Consider the following 20,886-nt stretch of genomic DNA (forward strand, 5'->3'; position numbering starts at 1 on the left):
AGTAGGTGCTCAGTAAATATTTGCTGACTTAATCAGCGAGGACTCTGACGCTTGTGAGCCTAAGCAAGAGCTCGTGCTCCCTTGCACCTGTCAGTGCCCACTCGGGCACCGATGACCTCGGCCAATGTTCAGTGAGGTTTCTCCTGCACAGCACTGCCCGCACACGAGAAATTCTAGCTGCGTCAAAGACCGCTATGGCTTCCGGAGGTGAAAGGAACTAAGCTGAGGTTGCCAGCAGGAGCAAAGGTGCGAAGTCGTGAAAATGCAGGACCATAGAGCTTGTAGCGATTGTCTCCTCTGGCCAGGTGTCCTGGGGCCGGGGAAGGGGGTAGGCTGTCCCCCGCCTTTCATACCCAGGTAGCCCCTGGAGACTCCTCCCTGAGACTCCTCCCTTGAGACCGCTGCCCCTTTCTCTCTCCCAGTGCGCGCGGGCCTCCCCGCCCCGCTCTTTCCTCTCTCGGGAAGCGGGGTCCTTTCAGTCGCAAGCCTCTGCTCCACCCTCGCGCCCCCTCCTCTTGGCCGCACACCCCCGACCCCCGACCCCTGACCCCCGACCCCCGACGCGTTCTGTTCACCCAGCAATGCTTCGTTTCCGGTTTGCGTTGCGCCTCCTCCGCACACAAAGCGCGTTCGCTTGTTGCCTAGCGACGGGACGCGACTTGGAGACCCACGTGTGCGAGAGCGGCCGGAGCGCGCAGGAGAGCGCAGGCGCAGTGGGTGCGTAGTGCTCCGCGGGGTCAGGCTGCCGCGGCGGTTGGGGCGTGGACCTGGTAGTGGTGTGGTCTCCCGGAGCCCCGCGGGGTTAGGTCAGCGCCCAGGGCTCGGCGGCCACCTCTGGGGCGGGCTCCCGCCTCCTCCGCCGCAGCGAGGAGCGGCCGGCCCGGTGGAGGCGGGGACGCTTCGGCGGGCCCCGCCGGGAAAGGACCCCCAGCGCCCCGATCCCGGTTGCCTGATGAATACGGGACTCCCAGTTAAACTTGCATGTCAGAGAAACAAGGAATAACCTTTTAGGACAAGTAGAGCATAATAAACGCCAGTCGTTGTTTATCTGAAATGCAAATTTAACTGGGCATCTGTGTGTTTATTCGCTACATCTGACGACCTGCCCGAATCCCCTCCTTTCCCACTCAGCTGGCTGGCTGCCCCCTGGCGCGGGCGAGGGACCTTTTTCTGTTTCTTGTACAACTTCTCCTGGCTCCACGCGGCTGGCTCTGTGGGAAGGGGCTTTCTTACATGAAAAATAACATTCCTTAAACAGCCTTCGTAAGAGGGGTATTACCGCGATTTCAGGGACAGGAAACATGTCAAGGACGTGAGGAGGCTCACCTGGGTGCTCTCCCAGTGCGATGCGCCCATCAATCTGAGACTGACCCTCAACGGGCCCGCTCTTGGGCCAGAGGTTTTCCCCATTAGGGTCCCCGGCCCCCTTCCTGTGTATTATCTTTATGGAGCAGCAGCAAGAATCCGTACCCGCCTCCCCCCCCCCCCCGCCTTTATTTGATCTTACTCCACTTCAAATGATACTGAGATGTCAATGTAGTTATTTTTGTTTTTAGAGTATATCCCATTGAAGGAATCCAGTGAAGATACCGTGTTCCAAATTCAGTTGTGATAATTCTTTTCTGTGTGTGGTTAAGACACCAATCTCAGTCACAGTTTTAGTTTATTAGACTCCATTGACCTACACACGCATACTCCTTCTTTCCCCGACTGCGGTTGCTAATACAAAAAATGGCATACACTTTCTCCACCTTGTTTTTCTTTCCTTTTCACACCGTGTCCTAGAGATCATTCCCTGTCATAAAGACCTTCCTTCTTTCCTTTTAGTCACCCATTGCGTCGCTGATCTCACCAATCCCTTGATGCTTACCTTTGGATGGGATTCCAGTTTGGGCATTCTAAGTTCTGGTGCAAAATAACCATGTGCATATTTGACTTCCTCTTTTTGTAAGCTAGGATTCCAGGGTAAATACATGTGTAACTTTGTAGTTGTTGCCAAATTCCTCCTCTTAGGGATTATACCATTTTGTACTCTCACCACCCTAGTATGAGGGAGAGCAGTATTGGGGTCTACTGATATAGTAACTCTGCTGTATAGTAACTCAGCATTTCTATTCCTTGCACTGTGATCGCCACACTAAGTCTAGTAAACATCTGTCATGGTGCAAAGTTATCACAATATTATTGACTATGTTCTCCACCTTTTTCATCTGTCCCTCCTACTCTCATCTGGTAACCATCAGTTTGATCTCTGTTTCTATGAGTCTGTTTTTGTTTTGTTTTTTAGATTCCACATGTAAGTGGAACCATATGATACTTGTTTTTCTCTGTCTGAACTTACTTCACTTATCATTATACCCTGTATTAATTTGAAAATATTTTTGCAAAATGTTCGGTGCATTTGTCCAGGGACAGGTCTAGACACACTGGCATTCTACCCGCTATAATACTCATGCCTGACATATAGTAGGTACTCAGTATCTGTATGTATAGATATAGATATATAGATATAGATAACTATAGATGTATATCTATATACACCGAGTGGCCAGATTCTTATGATCTCTGAACGCATAATAATCTGGCCACTCAGTGTATTTGTATCTCAGATGGGCACCAAAAGTATTCTAGACTTTTGCTGGAGATCAACCACCTATTTGCCCTGAGCTTTCTATCAGCCAGTGCAAAGGGGGAAACTGATCAGGTGCATGATTTATAGTATCTTTAATATCAAATAAATGAGGTACTCAAGAGAAGTACACTGAGTGGCCAGATTATTATGCATTCAGAGATCATAATAATCTGGCCACTCAGTGTATATAGATAAATATAGATATGCCAGATGGGAGGGGTTGAAGGAATTAAGAAGTACAAATTAGTAATTATAGTCACAAGAATGCAAAGTACATCGTGGGGAATACAGTCAATAATATTTAATAACTATGGTGCCAGATGGGTACTAGAGTCACTGGGGGATCACTTTGTAAATTATATAATTGTCTAACCATTATGCAGTACACCTGAAACTAATATAAAATAATACTGAATGCCAACTATAATTGAAAAATAATATTTTATATATATCCAGCAGAGTCTGGATTCCATAAGGATAATTTGAGGGTGATCAGTTTTTTCATAGCATCTGAGATATAATGGTTGCTACATTTCTTTCTTTTAAAAGTACCTGGTTTAAGGTTATTCCTGTCCATCTTCATAGCTGAAAGACTGGGAGAGGAGAGAACTCATTCTTTTGCCGCGATGGAGAACCGGCTGTGTCAGCCTGTGGTTCAGACACTCCTGGAGGAGCTAGAGGAGCTTGTCAGGGTGGGAGGACAGACACGTGTATATACAGACAATTCTCAGTGTGACAAGTGCTGTGTGACCTGCTTGGGGAAGGAGGAATGTCTGTGCATTGCTGGGAAAGCTCAGGGAAGGAGAGATGATCTATACCTTGCAGGTGAGGAGATACTTTCCAAGCTGAGGGAGAGGGAGGCATCATCGTGTACAAAAGTCATGGAGATGGAAATATGCAGGATGTGATGAGCAGAATGGCAGGATGCTCAATGTAGCTAGAGCCCAGGGTATGTTGGAGCAGAAGAGTTGTCTGGAGATGAGCTTTGAAAGTGTCAGGAACCTCACATGGTATTCTTTGAAAGTTTAATTTTTTTTATTCTTTGGACTTGGCGATTCATGAACTCTGTTTTTTTTTTTTTGTTTGTTTGTTTTTTGAGGTGGACTGTTGTGATGTTTTCTAGAAATGATTCCCATGGCTTGGGAGGAACATGTTAGTACAGACATTAGGGTGACGACTCTGGAATCAGGAGTTGGGTATGAATTCCACCTCTCCCATGTGCCACCTGTGTGATCCTAGACTGTTCACTTATGCTTTTGGGCCTGGGAATCCCTCACCTGAAAAATGACATCCATTTTTAAGGTATGTTGTGAGGATTAGGTGAGACATGAATTGTGTGGCATATAGTCCTCTCACAATCAATAATGACAGTATCCCTCTTCTGCTCTTGGACTTGAGGGCTCTTCTGGATTTTGAAACTATTTTAGTTGTAGTGACTTCTGTGGAGCCTTTTTTTGGAAACCATTAGAAGGTTCCAGGGGCCAGCTTGCTTGTGCCATCATGATGTGAGGTGCCCATGACTGGTGACAGAATGTAATGCTTTGTTGGCCTTACTGGATTCTACTTTTATTGTGCCTTAATTGAAAATTTCCTGCATTAATGCAAAAACATCTTTTAGAAGTTCGGAGTTAGAAATGGAGTCGAGATATCTTCAAAAGCACCTTGGGAAATGCCTAACTCAGGGTCTTGCAGAAGTGGCAAAACATCGCCCAGTGGATCCGATAGAATACCTAGCACTGTGGATTTATAAGTATAAGGAAAATGTGACCATGGAGGAACTGGTAAGCATGGATCTTCTTTTAGAAATGTAAAAGAGTTAAAATAATTGGTCCCATTCATCTGCTTTCTAAAAGAGTTCGTTATTATTGTTTTCTATTATAAAAATAGTGTGTTTATTTCACAAAAACTTGGACAACATGAAAAAGTAGAAAGAAGAAAATTCCCAAAGAAGACCACTATTTATATTTTTAAGTATTTCTTCTGGTCTTTTTTCTAAACATTTGTCTGTAGATTATTGTATATAATTATGGTCATACTCAATGTATAATTTTAATTCTGTGCTCATTATTCAGATAAAACACATATTTTCCCAAATTATTATACAGTTTTCAAGTAAAACACAGCTCTTCTCAAATTATTATACAGCTTCCCCCAATTATTATACAGTTTTCAAATAGACTATACGTTACTTAATCCTTTCCCAACTGTTGGTGATTAAGATGCTTTTTAAATTGTTTTCGCTAGTTGTGTTAATTGGTCATGTGATACTGTTTTTAAACAATGCCAGAGACAAAAGGAAATTGCCGACCTGAAGCGTGAAAGAGAACTAGCCCGGCTGGAGCAGGAGCGGCTGGAGAGGCTCAAAGCAGAGGAGCTCCTGTTTCAGCAGGTGAGACAGGGGAGAGAGCCAGAGGCCATGGAACTAGCAGTGTCAGCCTCGGCGCGGTGCAACCCACAGGCTGAAAGACTCCCCATCTCTGGTTTCTTACATGTGGTTTTCTTATATCTTCGTCTCTGTGCATGCGGTGTCTTTGCTGGAGAAGCAGCAGTGAGGCAGAGGGAGACCCAGAGAGCCGGCTCTCATGGAAGCCAAGGGGAGAATGTCTCAGTGAGCCCTCCATGCTTAACCACCTGCAGGCTGGTTGAGTGGGAGCAGGACTGCAAAGTGCTCACTCAAGGCCACTAGTGGGACTTTGGTGGGAGCAGTGTGGGTGGGGTGGGTATAGCAGCGGGGAGGAGGAGTGTCCGTAATGCTTTCGAGCAGATTTTATTTTTCCCTTTTTCTTTTTTAAGGAACATAGTGGAAGGGGAGTGGTTGATAAGAAATAGAGGGGATGATTTCTAGAGTCAGCTCTCCATGGAGAAAAAAGGAAATTGAGCCTGGAACATAGGTTAGTCAGGTAGAAGGGCATTTCTTTGATCCTTTTTTAAAAAAATATATATTTTATTGATTTTTTACAGAGAGGAAGAGAGAGGGATAGAGAGTTAGAAACATCGGTCAGCTGCCTCTTGCACACCCCCTACTGGGGGGGATGTGCCCGCAACCAAGGTATATGCCCTTGACCAGGATTGAACCTGGGACCCCTGAGTCCACAGGCCAACGCTCTATCCACTGAGCCAAACCGGTTTTGGCTCTTTGATCCCTTGATTCAAGGAAAGAGGAGAGGATGGCGTAGGTACTTGCGGGTGTATCGGTTTTGTGGCACAACGTTGAAAGCAGTTTCTGTGTGACTTTCTGCTTTATGAAGTAGGGACCATGATCATCTTTCAAGAATGAGGTGGTAAAGCAGGTGGGGGAGAGTGGTGAAGGGTTTGAACTGGTGGCTTTGGAGAGTCGCAGAGAGTTGATCAGGGAAACTTGGCATTCTTGGTCGCGTCGAGTACCCTGATATTGTTGGAGACCAAGCATTTATAGTTTCCATCTGATTTGACTTTGTGGTTACGTGATTTTCTGCACATAGGAGACCCTTTAACTGAAGCAGGTTGGGGAGCAGGATTGGGGAACTGGAGATGCTGGTAAGAGAATGGTTGGAGGATGGGTCAGTATTACTTAGACAGGGGAAAGTTCCAGAGTGGTGTCTGGACTAATTTAATTTATGGAGAGACTCTCAACTAAACTTAAGTCACCCCTATAGTTCTGCCTTATAATACTTAACTCTAGAGTCTTAACTCAGGTCTATGCACTTAAAAAGGGAAAGAAGTCAATTACTGGCATTTGGGTGTGTAGCTAAAAAGTTGAATACAGACATTGAAAATAGTTGTTTTTTTAAAAAAAATCTAATCTCCCATTCTTCATAGTGGTTAGAACATTCTAGGCACTTGTGATGGATATGGCTGTTGAAATATTACCGTTATGAGCCTCCATTTTTCAGTCATTTGGCTTATTGTTGTGGGGAAGTTGCAAACTGTTGAGTTGGACATCAAACGACCATCCAAGCAGACACGCGTCTGCTGCAGTAACTCCACGTGGAGTGAGGACCTGCCCTTCCTCTTAGCAGCTCCTGTGGCTGGTGTCTGTCCCCCATCTATCAGAATAAGGAGAACTTCTCAGCAGTTCTTCCCCAAGACAAATTACACCATGAGTGAGGAGATACTTAACTTTCATGAACGCATCTACTTCATCTTACCTAGATAAAATTTATCAATACTGGAAATCAAACATTTCTCTAGCTGCATCGTGTGGATCAGTATAAAACAATTCGTTGTGTATTGAACCCTAAGCATTGTATTGAGAGTGAAAGATAAAATAATATTCTGCAAAAGATTTTATGGTCGAAGAAGTGGATTGGTGGGCAGACACGGATGAAAGAAGGAGAAGGGGTGCACGGAGAGATGGACCAACAGAGGAAAGCTTAAGAGAGTGAGGCTGAGGTGAAGAGAAACAGAGAGGCCTCTCCATACCCCCCGAGTCAAGTGAGCTTGGGGTTCCGATCTCTGGTCACCTACCTGTTGATTGCAAGAGCAGCTGTTCTCATAGTTATAATACTGACTTGGGATTACTTGAAAATTTAGGTACCATCCAGCAAGCCCAAGTCCTTGTGAACAGGCTAGTAATTGTATTGCTGTTTTCTATTAAAGAACTTATTTTAGAAGTAAAAGCTGTTTTTTGTTTTGTCTGAATATCTTTCTAATGATTTTACTTTCTTTGTGTGAAGAAAGGAATTGGGTTTTGAAAATTTCCTGAGAATGTTAAGACACTGGTTGGTATTGAACAACTGCACTTTAAGGCATTATTGTTGAGAGTTTAGTCATTTCACTTCCTCTACCAATGTCTGAATGTTGATCGAATGATATGTTCCTGCGTTTCAGCTACTTATCTTAGTGGGGAGAATATAGGAATGTGAAGACACTACTCTTAACAGCCCTTTGTGCATAAGTATTAATCACTGTTCGTTATCTCTGTTTGTTAAAGTTTATTATTTTAAAAATGTACTTTTAAAATACTCAATAGGATGAGCTTATTAGGTAGCACTGGATTGATGGTGAGAATTTATTTTCTGGCTTAGAGGTTGACAAACTCTGCAAAGGTAGATACTCTAGAGGCAAAATTGAAGATATTATGTAGGTAGTATGGTGTATTATGTAGATAGAGCAAGCGAGAAAACAAATGTTTTTTTTTTTTTACTCTTGTAGAAGAAAAATTTACTTTTATTCATAACTTAAAACATACACACAAATAGAATCCAGGGAGATTATAGGCCAATGTAAAGAATTAAACAAGTTTATCCCAAAGCTTTAAGCCATTTGATGGTTTTATTTCACTTTTCTGAACTCCTACTTTGCAAAACTTTGTGACTAAGCATTTAGAAGATAGTATAAGGTAATAAAGTTCTAATGGTTCATGTCCTAATGGTTGGAAAATATTTTTTTCCCCTGTAAAATCCTCTTTTTTTTTCAATTTTTTTTATTAAGGTATTATATGTGTACATATCTTACCATTGCCACCCCCCACCCCACTCCCCTATATGTCCTCACCCCCCAGAGTTTTGCATCCGTTGGTTATGCTTATATGCATGCATACAAGTCCTTTGATTGATCTCTTATCTCCCCCACCTCTCCCTAACTTTCCCACTGTAATTTGACAGTCTGTTTGATGCTTTACTGTCTCTGTATCTGTCTTTTTGTTCAAGTTTATAATGTTCTTTTTTCCCCGGCCTGCGGGGTCTTCTAACGGGGGTACCGAGGCAGCGCACCTAAGAGAATGAGAAACAGACAAGGGACGCAAAGAATGGAGGCAAGACAAAAGGGATTCTGATCAAGCCTCAAAATTTTATTTTTACAGCGTTCCTGATTTCTAGAAGGGTGGATGCCTAGGAGGGGTGGGGGCTGACCTAGATAATCTGCTAAAGTCGTAAATATAGATAAAGGGTGTGGCGGTTGAAGGGCGGCTACAGAAGAAATGCTTTGTCCTCAGGCAAGAGGAAGTGGGCCTAGTTACAGTAACTTACTGAAGGTCAGAGTTAATCCTTTGACCGACTCTTGGTTCCTGACATTCTTTATTATCCATAAATGAGTGAGATCATGTGGTATTTTTCTTTCATTGACTGGCTTATTCACTTAACATAATGTTCTCCAATTCCATCCAGGTTGCTGCAAATGATGAGAATTCTTTCTTTTTTATGGCAGCATAGTATTCCATTGAGAAAACAAATGTTTTATTGATGAAATAAATAATAATATTTGAATAGATTTTTTTTTGTAATATAAGCTTACTACTGAGAAGAATTAAATTCTTTTGATAAAGATAACATTTTGTTTAGTTGGAGTTCAAAGTTAATGTTTCCTGTCATCAAAGTTGATAGAAAATGTTTATCTGTTAGTGCTAATCTGAAATGAGATTTTATGTATTTATCTTTGAAAGTATCTTTTCACACATAGGTCCTGCCAAATATTGATACCAATCCATGTACATATAATTTTGAGCATATTCATCTCTTGGAAGGCATTTGTAGAATTCTCTTGATATTTGCCTTTTAGCATCTCATTGTCTTGTAGATTAATCACTTCCAGTTGAAGGTAAGAGCTTCTCATTACACAGTTAAATGGGTTTTGAAATATGGAAATTTCCTTTTTTACTTACATCGTGGCCTACAAACCCTCTGGAGCTACAGTTTGCGCTTGGAAAATATATACCATTGTGTGGGAATGGAGGCCTAGTTCCTTGTTTTGGGCAGCACTGGAAGTATATTAGAGCAGCTTGACATTGGGAGTCACACATTAATTGTTGAAATGATTTTTCTGCAATGGAAGTTTTACATATAAGTACCATTTTGCCTTAAAATTTAAGTTGAATTTATTAAAAAACATTATTAAGTCTGCAGCAAAAAGCTAATGGCCAGAGCCATTTAATTTTTGATAATAGTGGTTAAGAATGGTTCTTCTCATTCAGAAAAGGTTTCATCTTGGAACTTTTATAGTAAAAATTTATAGTAAAGCATTCCCACTGCTAAGCCAGGAAACTGGTGTGGTAGGGAGAGTCAAGATTTATTCAGCTTCTGCTTCTGACAAAAATTCACAGAACTGATGATGATGTTCACAAGAGTGAATGTAGGACACTGTTAACATTACTGGCTCAATTCGCATGACAGTGAAGCATAGGCCATCTTGTTCACGTTTCCTCTATTTTGTAAAAACTGCTGTTTGAAATTTTAACCCTGCTATTTTTGGCTTCTGTAAAACACCCTTGCTTACTTGAATAATGGGGAAAATAAGCTCAACTATCTGACCTTGCAAGCAGCTCTGCTGCCTTCCCTGGCTACTCCCGTGCTCCAGTTATCGGAAAGGTACTATGCTCAAGTTATAAACTCAGATTACAAGCAAAGCCCGCGAAAGGTCTGGAAGTATAATCCCATATTTGGGAGACAAAGATCTGGGAGAATATAAAAAGGGAAAGCTTCCTCCATGTTTTTGCTTAGACTCTGGAAACAATATTCCTCTGAGCCCGCTGGCGTAATAAAAGACTCCAAAATTTGGCTTAATAAGGCATCCCCTGTTCTTCTTGCTGATTTACAATATAACAATAGATTCAAGTATTTTCTGCATAGTAGCTGCTGTTGAATAATACAATGAATTCTCACAGGCTTTAAACACTACTTTTACAAGCTTTGTGAATTTGTCCAACTAAGCCTTTTCTGTTCCACACACACACATATATATATATGTATATATATTTTTATATATTTTATTGATTTTTTTTACAGAGAGGAAGGGAGAGGGATAGAGAGTCAGAATCATTGATGGGAGAGAAACATCCATCAGCTGCCTCTTGTACACCGCCTACTGGGGATGTGCCCGCAACCAAGGTACATGCCTTTGACCGGAATCGAACCTGGGACCCTTGAGTCCGCAGGCCGACGCTCTATCCACTGAGCCAAACCGGTCAGGGCTCCACACATATTTTTATCATCATTTGTTGTAACACATCTTAGTCAATTTCACTTCTGGTTTTACTGAATTAATGTTTCTCAACTTCTATGAAGAAATTATTGCTTGTAGTTGTCCCATGAAAACGATTCACAGTGGCTGATTTTTCAGTCACTTCAAACTCAGCACTGACTCCTTGAATAAACAACTGAGCAGCGTTGGGAACATTTGTCTACCCATCAAGAGCTAAGGACAACCACTCAGAACCATTGTGTTCAATTGACTATCGATGTTGCTCCCAATGTCACCAGCTCTGTGAGCAACTGCTCTCGCCCAAAGGCTAAAAATGTTAAGCAAGCTTGTTTTTCTGGACACTGAAATCAAGCACGTTGTAAATATCGCTTGGAAAATATGTTTCTTTACTTGGCTAACAAATGGGCCACTTAGAATCTTATTTTTATTGCAGCCTCATTTTCATTTTTAATTTTGTAAAGAAATTCTGTTGTGATGAAATAATTGTCTTAACTTTTAAAACATTTCTGACCTTTGCTCTTGTGTGAGTTGATAATATTGTGATGAGTGCTTAACCTGGTAATATTGATACTTACTGTATTCTTTTAGTATAGTGTCCACTAGTTAAAAAACACCATTCTTGCCCTAGCTGGTTTGGTTCAGTGGATAGAGTGTCAGCCTGCAGACTGAAGAGTCCCGGATTTGATTCTGGTCAAGGGCACGTGACTGGGTTGGGGGCTCGATCTCCAGTATGGAGCGTGCAGGAGGCAGGCGATCAGTGATTCTCTCTCATCATTGATGTTTCTATCTCTCTCTCTCTCCCTCTCTCTTCTTCTCAAAAATCAATAAAAATATACTTAAAAAAACAACAAAACAAAACCAGCACGATCCTTTGTCATTTAATTTGATAATTAAATAATCCATTCTCTACTGTGTCTTAAAAGGACAGCATTCAAAATTTACTTCTTGTCTTTACATGATGGGTATACACTGATTAAAAATAAATATTGCACTAAGTGAGACCGTGGCCCTGCAAAACTGTTGAGGTATAATCAAGAGACTGAGCTGTAGTGTGCTGAGCAGCGATGCAAAGTGATGAGAGCGCCCCCTATGGTCTCTGTTGCTCAACTGTGTTGTTGTAGTGCAAAAGCAGGTAGTCAAGGGAGTGACCGAGGCAGTGTCTCAATCACACTTCATTTAGAGACACTGAAATTTGAATTTCACATGATTTTTATTATTTTTATTTCATATTTTTCATCCATTTAAAAATATACAAACTGTTCTTAGCTTTAGGGCTGTGCAAACACAGGAGTTGGGTCAGATTTGGCCCACACAATTTAGTTTGCTGACCCTATGCTAATATGGCATATATGTTGAGTTGGGATCAAATATATTGCTAGTTATCAATAGTTTCAGATAGTATACTTAGGAGTTTCTCATCAAGTTTTGGTTGTTTGAAGACCCATCCAGCTATGCTTAACAAGATTTTACCTGAAAAAATTACTGGAATCTCATCTGTTGCTTCAAGAAAAACAGAGAAAATGACTTGATTTTGTACATATTGTGTTTTTCTAAATTAGCAATTAAGGAAGCTTCCTTTTTTATTTTATATTTCAGAAAATATTTGTAAAAACCAAAGTATTAGGTGGCTGTGATCATTTATTTTTGTAAGTTTTTGAAATTTAGGTGGGTCTAAACTTAATTATCCTGGGACATTTGAGAGTGATAGAGTTAATTCCCTGCAATTGATCTGACTCTAACATGACTTAATCTTTTTCCTGAATATTCAGCAACAGCTGGCCTTACAGCTGGAGTTAGAAATGCAAGAGAAAGAGAGGCAGAGAATAGAACAACAGAGAATTCAAGAACAATTAGAGAAGGTAATTTGAAGTTTTGTAATTGTCTGTTTTATTTAAAACCTCTTAGAATCCTCAAGCTGTTTTTTCTCGATGCTGTATCATGGGATTCATAGTCTAAAGACCTGCCACACAGCTGTGTGACTTAAGCAAGTCTTAGAACCTTCTTAATCTCAGTTTACCTTTTGGAAAAATAGAGATAACAGTATATTATTATTAGCAATATCTTACTGGATCGTTTTAAGATTAAATAAGATTGTGTGTGCAAAACTGCTTTGTGAGCTGTTTTATAATAGTGATATTAATAATATTGTAATAGTGATATCAACATTAGTTAAGAGTTGATTGTTTCTAATTATAGTGATTGATGTTGAAGGTCAAGCTCTTTGTAATATCGAGAATATACTGAATTCTGACATAGTAATGCATCTCTTTTCTTTATGTTAGATGTAATATCAATAATAATTTACATTTAAATGTTATTACTGTGGATTTTTTTCATGCCTTTTAGTAAATAAACTATGCAGTAGCTTAAATAAAAAAGTTCATCTCTGGTTACTGTGTTCATATAAAATGTTAAGCCTCTAGTTTGGCCAGTGTTTCCTGGTATCCCCAAAGTATGTGTCATAGAGTGCCCCGGCCAGCGGGGTCTTCTAACGGGGGTACCGAGGCGGCGCACCTAAGAGAATGAGAAACAGACAAGGGACACAAAGAATGGAGGCAAGACAAAAGGGATTCTGATCAAGCCTCGAAATTTTATTTTTTACATCGTTCCTTATGTGTGATTTCTAGAAAGGTGGATGCCTAGGAGGGGTGGGGGCTGACCTAGATAATCCGCTAAAGTCGTAACTATAGATAAAGGGTGTGGCGGTTGAAGGGCGGCTACAGAAGGAATGCTTTGTCCTCAGGCAAGAGGAAGTGGGCCTAGTTTCAGTAACTTACTGAAGGTCAGAGTTAATCCTTTGACCAACTCTTGGCTCCTGACATTACTAAACTTCTGAGTGACCAAGTTATACTTTTCAACTGGGTATTTCACATTGTATGCTTATAGCCATATCTGTTATGTAAATGTTATTCTTCTATTCCATAATAAAAAAAACACTCAGAAGCAGGTTTTAAAATATGTATATTAGCAGCTTAGATGAGAGCATCATTACTTAAAACAAGTTTTAACAAGTTGGACAGTGAATTGACTACAAAAAAGATGAGTTTTTAAGAGGGTAAATTCAAAGCCTAATACATAATTTTAAAATATATAAATGTGGATGCTTAGTCTGAGTATAATAGGGCACACCGATATGCATACACACACACACATGTGTCCCAGACTGGGCCATGGATCAAACCTACAACCCAGCTATGTGCCCTTAACCAAGAATTGAGCCTGCACTTTAACCACTTAACCACACTGGCCAGGACTTAACTTTTATTTTAGTTAAATGCACTTTTTAAATTCATGTTTTGTGGATTTTGTCTTTTAATATATTAATGAAACATTATCAATTCTTTCAACATATTCAACCCGATTGTCTTTTAAAATATACTTTCAGTATTTTAATTTAGATTTTTCAAGGTAATTTTCTTCAAGTAAAGTCAATAATAAAACTGAAAATTTAAAAATCAAGTAAAGCCCTGACCGGTTTGGCTCAGTGGATAGAGCGTTGGCCTTTGGACTCAAGGGTCACAGGTTCGATTCCGGTCAAGGGCAGTACCTTGGTTGCGGGCACATCCTGAGGAGGAGATGTGCAGGAGGCAGCTGATCGATGTTTCTCTCTCATCGATGTTTCTGACTCTCTGTCCCTCTCACTTCCTCTCTGTAAAAAATCAATAAAAATATAAATTTAAAAAAATAAAATAAAAATCAAGTAAAGCATAATTTTACCAATCAAAACATCAAAAGAAACAAATTTAAGTGAGGATAGTTTAAGGGGACTTTTAAACATAAGCATAACAACATTTGTATCGTAGGGGTACCAGAAGAGAAGAGAGATAGCAAGGGATTGAAGACTCATTTGAAAAAATAAGGACTAAAAACTTTCCTAATCTGGCAAAGGGAATAGACATACAAGTCCAGGAAACACAGGGTCCCAAACAAGATGAACCCAAAGTGGCCCACACCAAGACACATCATAACGAAAATGCCAAAGGTTCAAGACAAAGAGAGAATCTTAAAAGCAGCAAGAGAAAAGCAGTTAGTTACCTATAAGGCAGTTAGTTTCCATAAGACTGTCTGCTGATTTCTCAACAGAAACTTTGTAGGCCAGAAGGGAATGGCAGGAAATACTCAAAGTGATGAAAAGCAAGGACCTACAACCAAGGTTACTCTCCTCAGCAAGGCTATCATTTACTAGTACAGTTACATTGAATAATAAAAACAATTCTAGTTCATAACTTATATATTGATGATATTTTAAGTGCTAAATATGAACCTATTGCAGTTTAAATCTCTTAACCTATCTCCACCATTGCTAATATTTTTGGCCTTTTAATTTGATGATTAAGTACTTTTTTCAGCCCGGCCAGCGTGGCTCAGGGGTTGAGCGTTGAACCTATGAACCAGGAGGTCATGGTTCCATTCCCTGTCAGGGCACATGTCTGGGTTGCAGCATTTCCAGTAGGGGGCGTGCAGGAGGTAGCCAATCAATGTCTCTCATCATTGATGTTTCTATCTTTCTCTCTCTCTCTCCTTTCTTCTCTGAAATCAATAAAATCTATATTTTTAAAAAACAATTAAAAACACTTTTTTTTTTCAAGGAGCAAAGAAAAGTGCTTTTGAATCAGAGGACACTAAGTATAAGTTAGTGCGAGAGAAGTTATCAGGGGGAGGTGTGCAGTGAAACTAAGCTAATGGTGGCTGGCAAGTGCAATTTTGTAAGTCACAGAAATGCTCCCTCCTCCAAGATGTCTCTCACATGGCCACACTAACTGGAGTGGCACCAACTAGATTTTCATTTGCATCAACACTGGCCAGTGTGACTTAGTTGCTCGGGCATTGCCCAGTGCACTGAAAGGCTGCTGGTTGGATTCCCAGTCAGGGCACATTCATGGGTTGCGGACTTGATCCCTGGTAGAGTGCATGCAGGAGGCAGCCGATCGATGTCTTCTCTCATATCAGTGTTTTTCTCTCTCTCCCTCTTACTTCCTCTCTCTCTCTAAAAATCAATTAAAAAATCTTTAAAAACACACGAAAGAAGTGAAAAAAGAATATCTAGAAGACAGTGATCAAAATGAAAAGAGAATTGAAAGTATTTTTATCAAGATGCCCTGATTGCTATTGTCAACCAATGGTCATTTGCAACAATTCAATACCAACAAGAATCCCCAATTTGGGTTGCAGTGAAGAAGGAAAGTTTATTCAGTGCAAAACAGCTCAATTGTGACTGCATGGATGTGAAAACTGCACAGCTCTAGAACAGGTGTGGGGCCAGGCCCCTCGTTAGCTAGACAGCTGTGCATCGGTCTGCTTCACTCTGCTCTGGCACACATCTTTCAGAGTTTCAGCTCAGCCACAGAGATGCATGGGTGGAAAGGCTTTCTGAGACAGAGGGGAGCTGGCTTATACAGACAGAAGTCCCTGCCCCTGGTCCCTGATTGGACCGTCCTCGTGCAAATGGGGACTCTAAATCCACATAGTTTGATTGATCCAAAAGGCACTGTCCTGATTGGTTAGAATAAAGTTTCTCTGATTGGTTGGGGCTGCACTGCTCCATGGCATAGGGAAAGCCTTAGTCCTATTGGTTGAAATAAAATTCCAGGAAACTGTTATAAGGGCTGGCTCAGATGGCAGGAACACAGTGCAGGTAGGCAGCTCAGTGCAGAGGCCCACAGTTCAGCACTTACTTCATGAAGTGCAGTTTGCATGAGAGGCCCCTGTGCAGGAATGGCTTCTAGGCTCTGTTTTTAAAATTTGAGTCCCATTAGCCACAAGAAGCCCTTCTTACTAGATGTCTTTTTTCTCAGGATTTACACTATACCCTGAGTGGCCAGATTATTATGATCTCTGAACGCATAATAATCTGGCCACTCAGTACACACACACACACACACACACACACACACACACACACACACACACTGAGTGGGGTCCAGCCAGAGCCTGGCCAGGGGGAGGGGACATGCGCAGTTGGTTGGCCTGCCTGCTGGTCGAACTCCTGGTCGAGGGGACAATTTGCATATTAGCCTTTTATTATATAGGATATACACTATGTGGCCAGATTATGCGTTCAGAGATCATAACAATCTGGCCACTCAGTGTATTTGACTTATGGAAAGTCTATGATTTATAGGAGGTTTTCCAATCTGTCTTGTGGCTCCATAAGGGTTGCACTCATTATTTACTATCTGCAGGCATCATCAGACCTTGTGACCAGAGCCACAATAACTTCAATAATCCATATTTCTATTGCTTATCACCCCTCACCTCTCTCATGCAAAGCACCCCTGCCTTACCCATTGCTCGGAGATGAGTCCTTTTGTCTGTTTGCCCCGGCCTTCTGGTGGCTGCAGAGATACAACTTAAACTATCATTTGCAAAAGGAAATTTATTGGAAGGATCCTGGGTTGAAGAAAGGGTTTTACAACTGAACTGTGAGGGGCTCTGGTACAATTGGGCCTTCCGGACCCTTGGGAGCCCAAGAATCACATGCTACCTCGGTTCTCACTTCTGCTGTTCTCTGGCCCTCGGCTTCAGTGTCTCTCACTGGCCTGGTTTGCTGCACGTGTGTGTGTGTGTGTGTGTGTGTGTGTGGTGCAGGGGGGGGGGGCGGCACCTGGTCCTTAAAGGCTCTCGGGTCTCATTATGTTGTGGCTCCTACCATCTCAGAAGAATGGGTTCCTTTTTTGGTTTCAGTTAAGAAAAGCATCTTGGGGAAGGAGTCTGATTGGCTTGATTTGTGTCAGGTATTCATCCTCTGGCTGGGGGCAGGGTCCTATGAGAACATGGACTTTCCCACTTCAGCCACGTGGTGGGCTAAGGTGTTACAGGAGGATGGAGTGACCTTAACCTTTTGCACTCGGATGTCAAGATTAAAATTACTCTTTGAATGTATCAATAATTTGAAATATAAAAAAATCCAAATAAATAAGTTTGTATGAAAAGAAACTCCAGTTTTCTATTCTACTGCCGCGCTTTGTAAAATCTGGGGTATTTAAAAAATTAAATCCCGAGTAGAATAAAGGAATCAAGAAAAAAGCAAGCGAGTGCGAAGGGTTAAGAACTATACCAGATGTGTCCCCTATAATTGCAGGTCATGAGATTGCTGATCTTTGAACAGCCAAAACGAATCAGCTCAGGATCAGCTGGGTCACCCTGCTGCCTTAGAATACAAGGAGGCCACAGCAAGGCTGGGTTGGGTAGAAGCAGGTTTTTGCCTTCAGAACAGGGCCGCCCATGTGTTCAGAGCACTACAGAGCGCATTGCTTGGGGCTATAAGAGGATTCTCACCTTGGATAGTGACTTGGGCCACATTAATTCATTCAGAAATATTCACCTCTTTCTTACTATGTGTACAATTCTACTTAACGGCAAGTTCTCTCTAAAATCTCCTAAGAGCTTATTACATTTTTGGTTTTGTCACTTTTTATACTTGCTAATAATCTGGCTTCAGGCTTGATGCTCAGCCCATTTCATTTTTTAAAAATTGCATTTAATTATAAACAAAACATGGTCATCTTCTATTAGCGTAGAGTATTAAATGAGACTGATTGGCAGTTTTGTATTAATTGTGTTCAAATCACTTCTTTAAGAGTGATACCATTTTCACTGTTAAATTGATCATGGCATTTTGTAAAAATGCTTGAAAAGTAAACATGTAACCAAAATGAAAAGCATATTCAAAGTATTTTCCTTTTTTTATGTATTATAGGAGATGAGAATGAATATGGAAAATATAGCTAAGGGTGAAGGTGGTTCACTTTCAGAGGTGAGAAAAAAAGTTATTCTATGTTCTGTGAAATAAATGAGTATCCCAGAATTTAAAGCTTAATGTTGATGCATTAGTAGCTAGATTTTTAATAAGGAGATTATCAAAATTGATAGGCCAGATATAAATTCTAGTAATAACAAGCCACAGATATGGCGTGCTTAAATTTTAAAGCAAAATCTCAAAGTGGATAAAAATTGGACATTCAGTTTGTGTTTTTAAAAACCAGAATACAGGGGGGTGAGGACATGATTGGGGGAATGGGTGGGTAATGGGGGAATAAGGACACATATGTAACACCTTAATCAATAAGGAAATTTATAAAAAAAAATAAAAACCAGAATAATGTGAGATATTGACCACGTGATTACTTAACAGTGACATATTTGAAATTTCTGAATATATTTTTACGCAAGTTTAGCATTTATTTCTAGAATTCTCTTGTCATTAACAGATATTGGTTCATTCCACTAATGAACAATGCTGGATTTTGATGTTGTAATTCAGAAGTTTCTGCCCAGATGTTTCTACTCATTTTGAAACCCTTTAAAAGTAAGAATGAATTTTTGGTTGCAGGATGCAGCCGCAGCAGCAGAAGCAGCAGCCAAGACGCTAGCGGAGATCAGTGACCGCTATGGGGCGCCTAACTTGAGCCGAGTGGAAGAACTTGATGAGCCAGTCCTGTCGGATGTAAGTATCCTTACCGGACGGTTTGGTGAAAGCCAGATTTTTTCACTGTGGGAAGCCTTGTGCATGTGAGACCAGGATTGGTTGGCAAATCGGTCTTTTGCTCCATAGAAAGAAAACCAGTTCCCTAATAGGTGCTGACTGTACCCCTACTTGGCCCTCTGCCCTTTTGTGAACGTGTGCAGCTGGCCCCCAGGCGAGGGTCTGGCTCCTTCCAGAGGTTTCAGCCTTGGGGTGGGGGTGGGGGGAGCAGTAACTGGAAGCTTGTGCTGAGGTAGCAGTGAGCCCTCTGTGCACAGTTATGTTGAATTTGGATTTTATTTGAAATTATGAAAAAGCTTCATTTATGTACATAGTCACAGAAATCTCCTACACTCCATTTTCTTTGACTCATACACTTTCGCTGTTCTACTTGTATTAAAGTATTTTTTTATTTTGCTTTTAGGTCGCATTAAATATTGATCAAGATTTGTAGGATCAACCAAGCTAAGAGTAATAAATTTTTCAAAATACCAACTATCCAACTGTAGTTTTAGCTCTCAAGCTTGAACTTTACTCCCTCCCCCCAAGACAGCTTTATAAATGGTGGTCTTAAAATACTGCTCTGGAGACGCTATGCAACTCGTTATTCATATGATTCCATTGAGAGAACAGGATAAATCCCAAAACAACCAAAAGGCACACATGAGAGAGAAACTGAAAGAATGTGAGGCGGAGATTGCCCGAGAGGAAAGTCACTGTGAAAAGAGGAAGGGGCTGCCCTGCGCGGGGCTCAGGAAGATCCAGCAGGCTTGGATGTGGCTTTTCCTCCTGGGAGCGAACTGCAAAGACTTCCCCAGTTCGCTTAGAAGTGATGCTTCGTGGTACCACTGACTCCAGGCTCAATGATGGGACTAGGATGGGTAAGGACACAGAGAAGCATAATTTCTTCTGCAACAACCAGTGGGCGACTGCGCTGGATACAGGCCATGTGGGGTGCCTCCTGGATGGGTGGGTGGCCTGTGGACCCTCCCTGCACTCCCGGCCCCTTGGGAACTTCAGGTCTAGCCTTGAACTTTAGGGAGCACGTTGCTTCCTGTATAGAAATCTCCCAGATCCGCAGTCTGAGTCTTTCCGTCCCTTAAGAAAGGGTGTAGGCACGGAAGCAAATGCCAGGAAGAGGTTCCATTTTCTTTCGTGTTAAAGTCTGACCATCTCAAATCTTCTAAGGAGGTAGACGCATGGGAGTTCACATACATTCAGGGGTATGAATGGGTCAAACCAGTTTGGAAGGGAGTTAGGCATTATCTAGAAATGTTGATCATGAACACATTCAACAGTGTACAGTCTGGAGAAAATCTTACATGTGTGCATGGAAAGACACCTAGAAAATATTCATAGAGCATTGTTGCCAATAGCCAATACCTGCCAATCATCTAAGTCTTTATTAACAGATGTGTGGATAATTAAACGGTGCTACATTCATACCAGCAGCAGTATCATGATTGAACCTCAAAAAGAGAAAGCTGAATAGGAAAAAATAGTTACTATGTTACCCTACCTAATAATAGACAAATATGCAAATTGACCATACCTCCAACACACTCACAAGCCACGCCCATAAGCCACGCCCACCACCCAATCAGAGCGAGCATGCAAATTAACCCAAACCAAGATGGCTACAGCCACAGAGAGCAAGGTTTCCTAGGTAACAGAGGAAGCCAAGCTTTCTGCCTGCCCTTGCCAGGCCTAAGCCTCTACTCAAGCTACAAAGTTTCAATTATAGAAGGTAAACAAATTCAAACAAATGGGGGCAGAATGGAGCTTGAGAGAGCAGGCCAGGGTTGCCGGCGGCAACAGGGGAAGCAAAGCTTTCCACACACCCTGGCCGGGCCCACCCGCTTAAGGCTACAAAGTTTCAATTATAACCCCAACA

At 41.4% G+C, this 20,886-nt stretch overlaps 1 protein-coding gene across 6 annotated transcripts; it reads left to right on the forward strand.

Annotated features, from left to right (window-relative positions):
* Positions 1–104: 104 nt before the first annotated feature.
* Positions 105–19,539, forward strand: DYDC1 (DPY30 domain containing 1). Of its 6 annotated transcripts, none has more exons than XM_028156924.2 (7): positions 105–246; positions 4,251–4,413; positions 4,920–5,021; positions 12,298–12,387; positions 18,228–18,284; positions 18,861–18,974; positions 19,417–19,535. In XM_028156924.2, exons 2-7 carry the CDS (start codon positions 4,267–4,269, stop codon positions 19,444–19,446), a joined length of 540 nt encoding a protein of 179 aa, XP_028012725.1. In that variant the 5' UTR covers positions 105–246; positions 4,251–4,266; the 3' UTR covers positions 19,447–19,535. The 6 variants fall into 6 exon arrangements, with proteins under 6 accessions (XP_028012725.1, XP_028012726.1, XP_054584941.1 ...); XM_028156925.2 differs by lacking the exon at positions 105–246 and adding an exon at positions 655–717; XM_054728966.1 differs by lacking the exon at positions 105–246 and adding an exon at positions 703–717 and having other exon boundaries at positions 4,254–4,413.
* Positions 19,540–20,886: the final 1,347 nt, after the last annotated feature.

This window comes from Eptesicus fuscus, chromosome 17 (genome assembly GCF_027574615.1).
Source record: "Eptesicus fuscus isolate TK198812 chromosome 17, DD_ASM_mEF_20220401, whole genome shotgun sequence".
NCBI classification, from domain to species: Eukaryota; Metazoa; Chordata; class Mammalia; order Chiroptera; family Vespertilionidae; genus Eptesicus; species Eptesicus fuscus.

Bases quoted from the DNA above. Each gene is read 5' to 3' on its own strand.
- DYDC1 (XM_028156924.2), top strand. From the start codon at position 4,267: ATGGAGTCGAGATATCTTCAAAAGCACCTTGGGAAATGCCTAACTCAG. The intron at 12,388-18,227 runs GTAATTTGAAGT...TATGTATTATAG, and splicing joins TTCAAGAACAATTAGAGAAG to GAGATGAGAATGAATATGGA. The intron at 18,975-19,416 runs GTAAGTATCCTT...TTTTGCTTTTAG, and splicing joins ATGAGCCAGTCCTGTCGGAT to GTCGCATTAAATATTGATCA.